This window comes from Columba livia, chromosome 9 (assembly GCF_036013475.1).
Source record: "Columba livia isolate bColLiv1 breed racing homer chromosome 9, bColLiv1.pat.W.v2, whole genome shotgun sequence".
Lineage (NCBI taxonomy): Eukaryota > Metazoa > Chordata > Aves > Columbiformes > Columbidae > Columba > Columba livia.
Genome location: NC_088610.1, coordinates 774,430 through 787,418, shown reverse-complemented (window position 1 = coordinate 787,418; position 12,989 = coordinate 774,430). Strand labels below are relative to the sequence as shown.

The window sequence follows — 12,989 nt, the reverse complement described above, 5'->3', positions numbered from 1 at the left end:
GCTGCTCAGGAACGCTTCCAGGTGGATCCCTTCCAACAGCTGCACCCAGACTTCTCTTCAGGTACCCACGTCAGGCTCCGCACCTCAATATCTTGCCTAGTAATAACAAAGCAAGTGCCAATACTCAACTCTAGCTCAGTGCTCACTGCCTTTCCTGCGATTCTATCTCTGTCAAAGTAATTCAAATTTGTAAGTATTCATCCTAATCGTTTAAATTGGGATAACAGTAGTAACACTGTGGAAACAAAGCATTAAATGAATGTGCCCATAAATGAGAAAAGCTGCCAAGGGAATACCAATACAAATGCTGTCCAGCACCTTTTCAATACCCAGTTCAAAGAAAAACAAACAAACTTTCGTTTCATTTCGGTTTTCCACCCTAAAGTCCATTTACAACCAACCTCAAAACTAACCACCAACATCCCATTTCATCCTGGCGCCATAATACAGCGGGATAACAGGGCAGTATCAAAAGGCAACAAAGCCATCAATGTCATTCTGATCAGAGTTGTTGCTGCAGCGCTTCTTGCACAACCGTAATCAGTCCATCAAGCAGAGGAGAAACATCTGGGATCTGCCTGTTACCTGGACATCTGATCTATTAACTAGGCACTTTTTATAACATTACCTTAAAGAACTTTGTAGGACTAAATGGATTTTAAACCATTAAAGCTGAAGCTACATGTCAGACACCGTTTTCCTAACAGTATCTCTCTGTCGAGGATTACCAAAACAAAGCTCTGGATTCTTAGCCGCTTTTCCCCTCCTTGCCCAAACCTCCAAAAGACCCAGAGACTGCCAAAATAAAACAAAGTCACTACAGAACAGCTGCTTACAATATTTTGAGACTTACTAGAACAACTTGTAAGTTCTGGTTAAGTGACTTCTAATTTTACAGTGCTCTATATAGGACCTAAGACCCTGTTAGATATTGCAGATTAAGTATTTACATATAGTATTTGTTTTATGGACACTCTGTCACCCACTGAACCACTGTGCTCTAGCACCAACAGCGTGTTAAAGCAGCACCTGACAAGTATTAGAACAGTCATACCCTTCATAAAATTGAAAGTAACTACAGGGAAATTTCAGTGACTGTTCTTAAACTTTCTGCACGTCAATCTCTCTGCTCTAGCCCATCGTGGGTCACCCAGCTCCGGGTTCACCGGGCGCTTTCTCCAGCGTGGTACTGGGCACAGGCAGCACTGAGATCAGAGGCTGAGCTCACCTGTGCTGAGGGCAAGAACTGCGATTCCAGCACCGCTGAACTCAGAGCACGCACACACACACGCGTGTGCACACACACACACACACACACACACACACACAACTGGTACTTGGGAGGTACGGCGAGATTCTCAATCACAGACCAACAAACCCGGAGCCCACTCAAAGTGAAAATCAAACCCAATAAAAACGGCCAACACACCCAGCCCCAGCAAGGCACCTCCACACCCTTCTCATCACAACAGCTCACTCGAGTATCTTTAGCTGTCTGAACTACAAATCTGCTATTGAATCACTCTCATCTGCTACGCACAAGTTTACCAACAACTGTGAGCCCCAAATAAGAAGTTTTAGAAGCTGGACTCCTACAAAAAGGAGATTCTAGAACACCACGCTTTAACAGCGTGACAGGAAGAACCCTTTTAACGTCCACATTTTGCACAAGGCTACAAAGACGGCAGGAGCAGCCTGTAAGTTCTGAGGATGGTTATTTAAAGCTATTTCACCTTTGAGCAGGGCTCATACACACATCCGCTTGCATGGCCAGACTCAGATCAACCCCGGGACACCCATGGGCACTCCAAATCATCATTCCCAAAGACGCGGTGAAGGTCTGGCAGGAACAGCGGCTGGGTTGCCTGTTATACAAACCTGGAGAGTCAGGGAGCAGAACAGCAGCAGAGCTCCAACCGTTTTCCATTTCCAGTCGTGGGAGTTGTCCATTAACTTGAACGGGAGATTCAAGAGAACACACATGCCACTCCTTTTCACACAAAATTCTTAAAGACAATGGAAGTTTCTGCATTTTGTCACTGCTCAAGGAAATCTGATACTTCACACCACCTGCACGCAATGAGTATCCACATGAAGAAGTCATAAAGAGCCAGCTGCCCTTTATTTAAAATGCCCTTTGCAAAAAACTTGCCGTACATTCTTTTGAGAGAAGCAGAACCATCGGGAATCCCACAGCCACAGAATTCAACATCCAGAGCCGAAAGCATCAACAAAGCCTGAGCATCGTGTTGAGAACCACACTGTATTGAAAACGAGGTGGAGAATACTGCACGGTTACAGTCACGGAGACTAGGATTGCAAAGACATGCTTTCCTGCAATAGAACAAGCTTGGATTTTTAAAAATACAATCATTATGTACAGCAAAATATGTGGCCATAAGATCAGCCTTAAACTAAGGCCTTGTTTACACAATTTCTGTACTGTCAGGAAGTATTTTGGCTGGGAATGTCATTTTTCTTCCAAATCATTTCAATATTTGCAATTCTCACTGTGAAAAGACCTATATACCACCTTTGTATTGACATGGGTATAACATATTCCCACAGGGAAAAGGAATAAAAGAGTACCTTTATATTGATACAAGATTCTCCTCAGTGTAGAAGCTAATATAGCTTTCCTTATACAGTCAAGTTAAAGCAGTATGACTTGTTTCTACTCTATAGACAAGGCCTATGTTTAACAAGCACCAAAACACTTCAGAGTATTTGGAAGATCAGACAACTGAGCTCTACTTTTGTACTGTCCTCACCAAGTCATAGAGAACATTGAACACCTAAATACATTCAAAACGCTGGTTAGACCCATGCCATGGTTTCTTAAATCCTTCACTGCTTAACAAACACACCTTTTTGGCAAGAACGAGAGCGTATCTACAAAAATCCCAGCATAATCCAGAACTTCCTAGGCCTGCCTTGAGCTGCTCTGCTAGGCTGAGATTAGCTGGACTTCATGTGCCGCCGTGCGCTTCAAGCACCCATTTTACACCATTCCTCAAGCACAGCACAGGCCGCAGGGAAACAGGAGGCACTAGAACACACGAGGAGTCTGCTGTCTGTTGGGGGAACAGCAGAAATGCCTGTTCTTACTGCGTGGAGCAGGCTGGTCTCAATACACCTTGTTCTAGAACAAGGCCTGTTGGGTGCCAAAAACTGCAGGATCCCATTGAATTTAAGGCAAAACTGAACCATGGCAATAGCTGAGATGTAAATTTATGGCATTTTCTTTTTAAATGTGAGACACAAAGTTTTTTAAACTGCAGACATGGTGGCAGTCGAGCTTTCCTAATGATGTTAAATTATTAATAAGCATTACTCCCCTGCCCTTCTGACACTGAAATCCTCGAGGAGCTGCCTTCTAGTTCAGTTTTAGAAATTTCTGAAAGACAAGCTGCAAAGAGGTTTTCAGTTTTCACTTCAAAATGGGGGGGCCGGATCAGTTTGTCTGTTACATGAAGGCCCCAAGCAGAACGTGAGGGACCGTCAGCAGCATTTGCCTTTTCCAGCTCTTTGTTTTTAACTGTGATTGTATCAGTCAGACTGATACAACCCAGCTGATTGTATCACAACAGCTCCTTGCTGTTTTGGAGGATACATGTGAGCTCAGGAGAATAACTACGCCTATCATCTTTTCAACATTTTCAGTAGATCCCAGGTGTTGCTACAAATAAGTATCCAATTTGCAACTCAACCACAGGATTGTAATTTTAGTTTCAATCACTGGGATTTCAACACCTAGAATTAAACCAATGCTTCTTTCAGTGCTGAAGCAGGAAGTTTTCCTACCTAGAACAGAAGAAATGATCAGATTCACGGTAGGAATCACGGCAGCCAGTTTGCAGTTGGCCTGATTAAAACCCCCTTCACACATCATTGCTCAACCTTTGCTTTCATGTGGTAAAATCATTTCAAGTCTTTTTGGGACCAGGGGAAAAAAAACAATCAAAACACCCTCACAAAAATCAAACCCCACAGTTGCATGTTTTGTGTGCTAACCTTTACAGAAGGGGCTGAGAGGGAGGTAATGCAGCCAAACAAAGCCCCTTGATCTTCCAAATGACAACAGGTACATTCTCCCACCCCAGTTCTTCTGCAAACCAGGAACAAAATGACGGTCTGACACATCATTTTAAAGTGTTATAATGCAATGAGATTAAAAGCTGACATTTTATAAATAACGACCTTTAGAACTTTGCCCCAATAACCCATACTGTTCCCAGTAAGGAACCAGGGCTTTACCTTACAAGGCCCTTTGCGTTACAGCCTTTGCCTTCCTACAGCTGCCTACTGAACACAGCGTTCTGCTCAATGCTGGCATCACACAGGGGCAGGACCTAAACACAAATGAAAAACTGTATTAAAATTACTAAATATTAGATAAAATGCCAATCTTTTGGTTTGTCTTCCTTTTTTTTCCTTAACACTGTCCCTGGTTAAATCAAGCCACCCCCACCTTGCACTTCCATTGAGATATAAATCAGGATTAAGAGCCTATGTGAAAGTCAGTGTTTCATGTAATACATAAAAGCGCACAAAGTTCTTTTCTAAAAAACAGCATTTGTATTAAAATTCTTAAAATGGATAGACATCTCTTAAATGCACGTCTGGAATCAAAATGACAGTTAGAATTTTCTTGGTACATCACAACAATAGGATTTCCTTCTTTGCTGGCTGGAGGTACATCCCACAACAAAACCTAAGGGAAAAAAAGAAAAGCCCATCCCCCCTCAAAATCCCAGAAGGCTAAATTCTTGTAAATTTGAAGTAAATGAAGCCAGAACTTGCGAGACACGGAAATTACAGTTAAAAGGCTCAGATGGAAATAAGAAATAAATTCCACTAACAATAGGCCCTTTTGTCCTGGCTTGTTCGGTGCGATTACCGCAAGGAAACTGTTAAGTAGTTTTGGAGTAGTAGATAATGGGATTCTGTGGAGCTTTCACAGGTTGGCACCGGCTGGAACAGCTGAGTTTTGAAGGCACTCTACAGACACAGGGCTGCTGTCGGCCCTGCACCACACGGAGGAAGTCTTTGCACTCAGAGAGCTAGTCATCAAAATCAGGTACTGCCAGCCCAAAAGAAACACCCTCGAACACCACGGCTCCCACCCGCCCAAGGAAAACGGAAATAAAAACGAAATCACACACACACGCACACCTAAAAATTGTGCAGGTTTGTAACATTTTCACAGCTGATTTGAAAACAAAACAAGAAAAAACAACACGCTACCACTCTCCTGCAAACTCCCATCCGATACAGCAGGTAAACAAAATAGAAAATTATTTCACGAATCATCAGCAGACACTTTCTGGCACCCCACACTGTATTGGCATCAGTGTTTTAAGTTAAAAGTCCCAGTTCAGATGTGCAATTCTCCAGGCTGGACGCCCCGGCACAAACCACCCGACTTTGCATAGAGATCCCGGGGCCCGGCGGCGGGAGCTCCACGCGTGGCCGGCCGGGCTCGGCCCGGTGGCGGCTCCTGGCCCGGTGGCGGCTCCTGGCCCGGTGGCGGCTCCTGGCCCGGTGGCGGGCGGCTCCCCTGCGCTCCGCTGTCCCGGCGGGCAGGGGCCGCTCTCTCCCCCGGCGCGCAGCCGGCGCAGGGCAGCTGCCCGTTGCAGACACTGACAGGAAATATGCAACGACCAAGACTGGACGAAACGTACATGCCGAAAAAAGCCACATTTCCAACACGGTTTTTCTTTTTTTTTCCCCTGTTTTTCTGTTTGTCTGTGTTTGTCGCTGGCGGCCGCCGAGGCCGGCGCGCCCGCCCCGCTGCCGGCCGGGGCGCGGAGCCGCCTCCTCCCGCCGCCGTTCCCCGCAGCCAGCCCGGCCGCCGCCGCCCTCAGAGGATGGCGCAGGAGGAGCAGCACTGCTCGTCCCCGTTGGGCTGCGAGGCGTAGTTCATCTGCCTGACGATCTCCGCGAAGAGCTCGTCCACCGAGGCTTTGTTTTTGGCCGAGGTCTCCATGAAGGGGCAGCTCCACTCCTCCGCCAGGGCTTTGCCCTCCCCGAAGGAGACCTCCCGCTCGCCCTCCAGGTCCACCTTGTTGCCCACCAGGATCATGGGCACCCTCTCGTACCTCTTCACCCGGATGATCTGGTCCCGCATGGGCTTGATGTCCTGGAAGCTCTGCTGGTTCACCAGGCTGTAGACCAGGATGAAGCCCTGCCCGTTCTTGATGTAGAGGTCCCGCATGGAGGCGAACTGCTCGGTGCCCGCCGTGTCCAGGATCTCCAGCACCGACGGCGAGGAGTCCACTTCGATCTCCTTGCGGTAGAAGTCCTCGATGGTGGGGTCATACTTCTCGATGAAGGAGCCGGTCACGAACTGGACGGTGAGGGCGGACTTGCCCACGCCGCCCGAGCCCAGCACCACCACCTTGTACTCCCGCATGGCTCCCGGCGCGCCGCCTCCCTCGCCTCCCGCTCGGGGCTGCCGCTTCCCTCCCGCCCTCACGGCGGGCGGAGAGAGGGAGGCGAAGGAGCGCGGGAGGGAGGGAGAGGGCTGAAGGGAGGGGCGCGCACGCCCCGCCGGCCGCTCACTGGCGCCGCGCGGGGCCTGCCGGCGCGGGGAAGGCGCGGCCGCGCCTCACGGAGCCGCGCCGGGCCAGCCCCGCCGCCGGGCCCTGCGCGGCGGCTGCGCGGGACCGCGGAGTGAGGCGGCGGCGGCCGCCGCTGAGGTAGAGGAGAAGGGGGCGGAAGGCTGCGCTGCCGCTGCCGCTACCGGCCCCGCGGCTGGACGGCGCTGCCGCGGCCCATGGCGGCCCGGCCCGCCCCGGCCCATTGGCTCCGGCCGCCGCCGCCCGCCCCCATTGGCTTCCCGGCAGCGGGCGGCCGCGCGCGCAGCGCCCCGCCCCGCCCCGCCCCGCCCAGCCCCGCCCCGCTCGTCAGGCCGCGGCAGGCGCGGGGCGGGCGCGGGGCGCAGCGCCGGTTCCCTCCGCGGGGAATGGCGGCTCCCTGAGACTCGGGGAGGGCTCACCCTGCGCGGGCACAGCCACGCTACCCCGGCCTGCTGGGTGGGCGAGCGGCGGGGCCCCGTGCCCGGCACGGAAATGGGTGAAGGGCACCGGGACCGGCAGCCCCAGGTCCCCCTGCCCCGTATCGGCGGAGGGCACGGCCCGGTTATCTCCTCACCGTGGGCTGTCCCGCCCCGATCGGCCCTCGCCAGGGGACCAGACACCCCCCGCAGCCGGCGCCAGGGCCCGGGCAGCTGCGGCTCCTCCCGCTCCCCAGGGGCCGCTGTCCCCTCGCGGGTCGCTGTTCCTCGCGGGGCGGGGGTCCCTGCGCAGCCCCCTCGGCTGTCCCCAGCGCCCCTGCCCGGCGGGCTCCGCAGGCTGCGGGTGCCACAGCGTGCCCGGGGAACCAGCCCTGCTGGGAGAGGCTCCTTCACCCGCCGGGGCTGCACTGGAGCTGGCTGGACTGTCTGCACGCTGCCCTGGCCTGAGGAGCCCCTGCCAGGACACCCCAGCTTCTGTATTTTCCCCAACCTCTGGAGTCGGGACCGGCTGAGCTTTCAGGCTGAAGATGTGGCAGTTGCCAGATGTTGATGCTGTTTGCACTTTGTGGCCCGTGAAGAGCAGATTGGCCTGGTGGGGTTGACTCACGGGGACTGGCTCTTTGCCGCTGTTTGTACAAGTCATTCCTTGGACTTTCTATCAATCAGACATTCCTTTCCAGAAAATATCATTAAGCTTTTTGGCACCCTCCAGTCTTTGCTTTTATATCCTACCCGGGTTCTTTACTGTTCTTGGTATTTATTCAAGTAGTTGTGGCATGTAGGTCCTTTGTACCACACCTTATTTACAAACCCAATTTAAACACAGTACTTGGGGAAACAAGCCCTTGTAGACAAAGACAAAAGGATTTGAGATGAGTTTTGTAAGGAGCATTCTGTTGTTTCTGAACAGTTTTCACAGAGACTAAATTCTACTTAAATTATTGTTCCAGAATTCACCGTGGCGATTCACTCTGCTGGTTCCGGCTGTACTGCATCCCCGTGGTCATCTGTCCAGGGCTCCATTTCCACCGATCCTCTGGTGTGTGCGGCAGATCTGGTGATCTCCGACTCCAGGGGCTTAAACTAACGCCCCCGCTATTGCTTGTGTCTTTGCAAGTGAAGCCGCTCCTGAGAACACAAAAGTTGTGTTCCGCCAACCCTGCTCTGGTGTGGGCAACAGTTTAAACAACTTTCTTAAATATATCACACATCTGCAACCCAGCACTCTCCGTGCTCAGCGTGTGGGTGTAGGTCGTGCCCTGGATGGGTTAGTTTGGAGGCCCCAGTGGGATGCTGCTCTGCCAGCCCCTACCTGGTGTCTGCAGAGTCTTCTTACTGACCTGCAAAATTTGCCAGCTTAAGGCTGATCCTAAGCTAGTTGAAGGTGCTATACAGATCAATCTGTAATTAAGCAGGTATTTTATCTTATATTGAGTCCTGGAGGCCTGGGCTCTGGCCATTTCCCTATTCTAGACTGTGCCTGTCAACCACTTACCCTTAGCTGGTGACAGAGCTGGTACCATCTGTTTTCCAAAGTGGTCTCTAGTTTGGATTCACCAGCAGGATGCTTGTCGCTTGGTTTGGGGTCCTTTGATGGGGGGCCGGGAAGGAGAAGATGACCACTTGAGCACAGAAATCGAAGTATTTGCATGTTCAAGTATTTGTAAGTTTTAATAACTACTTGATAAACAATAGCGTTTTTAGATTTTATGTGGATATTTGATCAATAAAACCTTCTCTCTCCCCTTTAAGAGTAGCTAAGAGTGTTTTTGGTTACGTTTGTCACAATAGTGTCTAGTAATATTGTCATTGGCGTTCAGTGTGTCTCTCTTGTTCTGAGACAATGACTTTAGCTTTCCTTATTTAGTTTGGTTGCTCCTATTGAACAGCGGTAGCGCAGTCAGCACTGCGCAAGAGAGACTCAGCCCTGAAAATTTGCTGGCGAGCTTTAATCAAAAATCAGCAAGAAAGATCTATGTGGTGGGTGTGAATTAGTTTTAAGAATAACAGTGGAAGCAGCTGACTACTTTTAAAAATCTGTCCACATCCTGGCAATGGGGATCTCTGTTTTCCTGTCTTTACATCTCCTACTTCACCCTTCCTCTTCCCATAGCAGTAACTCTAAACTCTGAACAAAAAGTAATGAAATATATTCCTATAATAAAGTAATTATGCAAAAAGCTGGACAAGTTTCTTATTTATACAAGCGCACTTGTTTTCCTGCCTTCTACATTACAGAATATTCATATTTAAGAGAGAAAAGACTTTTCAAAATTCTTCTTCAAAAATATTCTGGCATTCCAATGGTATTAAAATATAATAATTAGCTTGTCTGCACCTTGAGTTATTCTTCATAATTCTATATGTGAATACATATCTGATATAAGGCTGCCTAATGGCTGTTTATCTTAATCCAATGGTATTAGGTATTATTCTAGAATCAAAACGTCTGCATATGGAGTTAAACGAGAGAGGCAATTAGGGTAATTCCATGTGTAGACCAGTTTTATTATAAGTGAAACTGTTCCATCTGCTCAACACCCAGATAATCAGGAAGGAACTGATAAGACAAACTGCAGAGTGACTCAGGCCAAAGGTGCCGCTCAGTGCTGCCATGGGATGCGTTTGCAGCGCAGCAGCAGGAGCTGGTTTCTCCCCTGACTCAACCAGCCGAACTGTCTCCCCCTGCCAGCGGTTCCTGAGCGGGAGCTGCTTTGTGCAGCGTCATCCCTTTCCTGCCGGCTGCCCCGGCACGTCTGGCCTGCACGGCCCGCGGAGACACAGCAACGCTCTCAAGTGCACAGTACTCAGGTTTCACTTTTTCAAGAAATAATAGCAGCTGCTGGTGGGCGTAAATAAAATATATATTAAAAAAAAAGTGACACGTACACAGAAGAAAAAGTTCTTTATTTCCATCAAAAGTCCTGCCAGACTTCTTATTGCTATGGCAAAAATAACCTGTGCTGCCAGAATTTATTACATGTCATCTCGCTTGGATTGGTGTGATAATGCCACTTTTTCTTTGTAAAGAATGTGTTTGATGGCATGTTTATATCCCTCTCAGAGATGTGGCGTTTATAGTAAAAATACGCATGACTGTCGAAGTTCAGGTCTATTTCTATGTCCTTTGTTAGTTATCAACCCCCTTCTGTTTACTACGGTGGCAGTTTACAGGAAAGGGGATGAGGATCAGGATTTGAGGTGTGTGTGTGGGACAAAGCGAGCACAGGTCCCTGCGCTGTCCCTGCGCAGCAGCCAGCTGTGAGTGGGTGTAGTGAGACAGCCTTGGAACCATCCGAGTTATCTTGATAGCGCTTGCACGGAACCAGCGCTATTGTATGCTAATGAAAAGGGGTATCATCAGCATGAACTGAAACCAGTGACTAATTCCAAAAATAAACTTCCTGTCTGCAGCAAAAGCCCTTTTGTAGAAAAATGTGCTTTCTTCATTGCCCCGTGACATTCCATCCCACGGCACCACTGCTCTGCGGGCGGCAGCACTCAGGTGGAGCAAAAAGTGATAATGTGGAGAGTTTTCACTCTTTAATTTGTTTAATTCCTCTGTCTCCTGTGCTTCGCCTGACTGTGTCTTCTGTCAGACGGCAGCAAGGAGGGAACGCTTCCAGCTGTGATCTTATCGTGCTTTGTGAGCGAGGTGGGAGATTCCCAGCAGTCCCGGAGAAGCAGCGAGTGGTGTCTGCAGGACACTGGGTCCTGGGCTTTTCTTCGTCTGCCTTTGGGCTCACACTGGGGCAGTGACACCGTGGGTGTAAGGATGCGTAGTTATTGAGGTCTGGGGAACTTTCCCTAACTAATAATGAGAGAAACACATTTGCATTTTAAAAAAGAAGAGTACATCTATGGAAGGAAGTCTCCTAGATAAAACTGGAGTTATATATTCCATTTTTGTTGCCTGTCATTCCCACAGAATCCAATAAACTGGTTGGTCCACAGCCATTACATGGGTAACATGGAACTGGGGTGAGGAAGGAGCTGATAGACGGGAGAGATGAGTGAACTTGCTTCCCCTGTGTACCACAACAAGAGAAATACAAATGTTTATTCCATTCATTAACACAAACCGAAAAAATTATTTAAACATAGTGCAAACATATGAAAGGTTTTAATTTTCAGGGGTGTTTGTAGTTTTCAATGGACAGCATGGAATTTCCCTGTAGAATGTCATTTAATCAAAATACCTATCTGTTTAACAGTGTTCTGTGGTACGTTTTGACTAACCCTAAGAGCAAGGAAGAAATGAATTGCTGCTAGCACTTGCTTGCTTCTCGTTCAAATGATGGTGACACTTCTGTCAAGGTAAACTCTTTCAATTTCCTGACGTTATTTCTTTTACTACACTTGAAAAACGGTGTGTGCAACATCTGGACCGAGATGGAGCACCTAATGGCTTCATCACCCCCAGCTGAAAATGCCTCCGTGTGCAGTTTTCCCTGCATCCCGAGCCGTGCGAGCCAGCTCAGCCCCAAGGCCCGGTGCAGTTAAACCTGAGCGCTGGCCTTGCAGGGCCTGCCCACAGCTCCCTTTTGCAGCCACTTGCTTGTAGCCTCCAGTGCAGACTCGGTTGCAAGAAGAATGGGGGAAGCTGATGCTGAAATCACAGTAGATATTTGCAAAGCGAATACATTTAAACACAAAATCTCCTTTTTTTGCCATTTTGCTGTGCACCGTGAACTTTTACAGTCGCTACAGGGGGGAGATGCCGTGTCAGGAGCATCGATTGCAACAGACCAAGTTGAGTCATGGAAAAACTTGACTTATTCAACCTCCAGGGACATTTATATAAATTCACATCGTACCTGACAGATCGATGCGGGTTTGCTGACTGACTTGTTCTCTGTCCTGTGTTACTGTATTTTATCCATCAGGCTCCTGAGCCAGATCGGTTAGTACTGAAGGAGACTTAAAATAACGTTTCTCTGATGGCAATGGCTGTGAAAGAAAAGCTGCAGTTTGTGTCTCCGGGTTTAACAAGGATCACGCAGCAATCAGTGAAAAATCAGAGCTTTAAAACCAATTAAACATACAGAGTAACCGTCAAGGCCTTTTGCCTGCTTTGGTTTCTTTATTAGTGGTGAGACCTCCACAAGAGAAAGCTGCAACACAAGCGTGTCTTGCTCTCTGTCTGAATCTATCCCCACGTTGTTTTTCAGGAGCAATGATGTTACTAGATTTGCAGAAGCTCACAAAAATGCACCCATTCTTCGGTGATTGGTACAAACTCCTGGAATATCGACAGCGTGGCCCTCTAGGAAGCTGAGCTCCTCTAGGCCTCGGGGAGACAGACAAGCCACGGAGCCCTCAGCACCACCCTGGTGGAGTCCTGAAGACGGCAAGAGAAAAGAAATCAAACCAAACAAGAGGAGCTGCTCGGTTGAGCTTCGTTTTGTAATGCGCAGACAGACTGCGAGGTCAGCAAATCTCTGCGAGCTCCGCGGCCATATGGGCAACAGCAGTTTATGAAACAGCCGTGCCAGGTTTGGCAGCCCTGGTGATGACCACATGGCAGGTCAGTGAAAACCGTTCCAGTGCCAGTTGTGTAATTTCACTCTTCAGTCATCTGAGAAGAATATGCAAGAGCAGATTTTAGAAAGGATTGTGTCGTTTCAGCTCTGAAACTCACCCTGTTCTTTACAGGGGATACATATTTCCCCTGTGACCAGCAGAGTTCTTTGGCTATGTCTGAGATAACTGAAAACATTTGAGTTTAAATATTGTTATTCTTTACATGTGTGTAGCCTTGTATTTGGGTATTTTGAAGTAATTTGGGGTTAAACTAATTAACAAAGGAGATAAGGGTTTTTTGGTAGAGAAAACTGAGACCCGTGATAGTCTCAGGCTGACAAGTTTTTTGCAGCCAAAATAGCCTTCGAATCTGTTGAAATTCTCTACTCCAACAGAAAGCCGTGCTTCCTGATTGTTTCAAATTGTTGCACCGCTCCCTTCCCCGAGG

The 12,989-nt window shown here is 48.7% G+C and overlaps 1 protein-coding gene across 1 annotated transcript; it reads right to left on the bottom strand.

Annotated features, from left to right (window-relative positions):
* Positions 1 to 2,244: 2,244 nt before the first annotated feature.
* Positions 2,245 to 6,827, bottom strand: RAP2B (RAP2B, member of RAS oncogene family). Its single transcript, XM_065073380.1, has one exon. It carries the CDS (start codon positions 6,413 to 6,415, stop codon positions 5,864 to 5,866), a length of 552 nt encoding a protein of 183 aa, XP_064929452.1. The 5' UTR covers positions 6,416 to 6,827; the 3' UTR covers positions 2,245 to 5,863.
* Between the last annotated feature and the right edge of the window lie 6,162 nt (positions 6,828 to 12,989).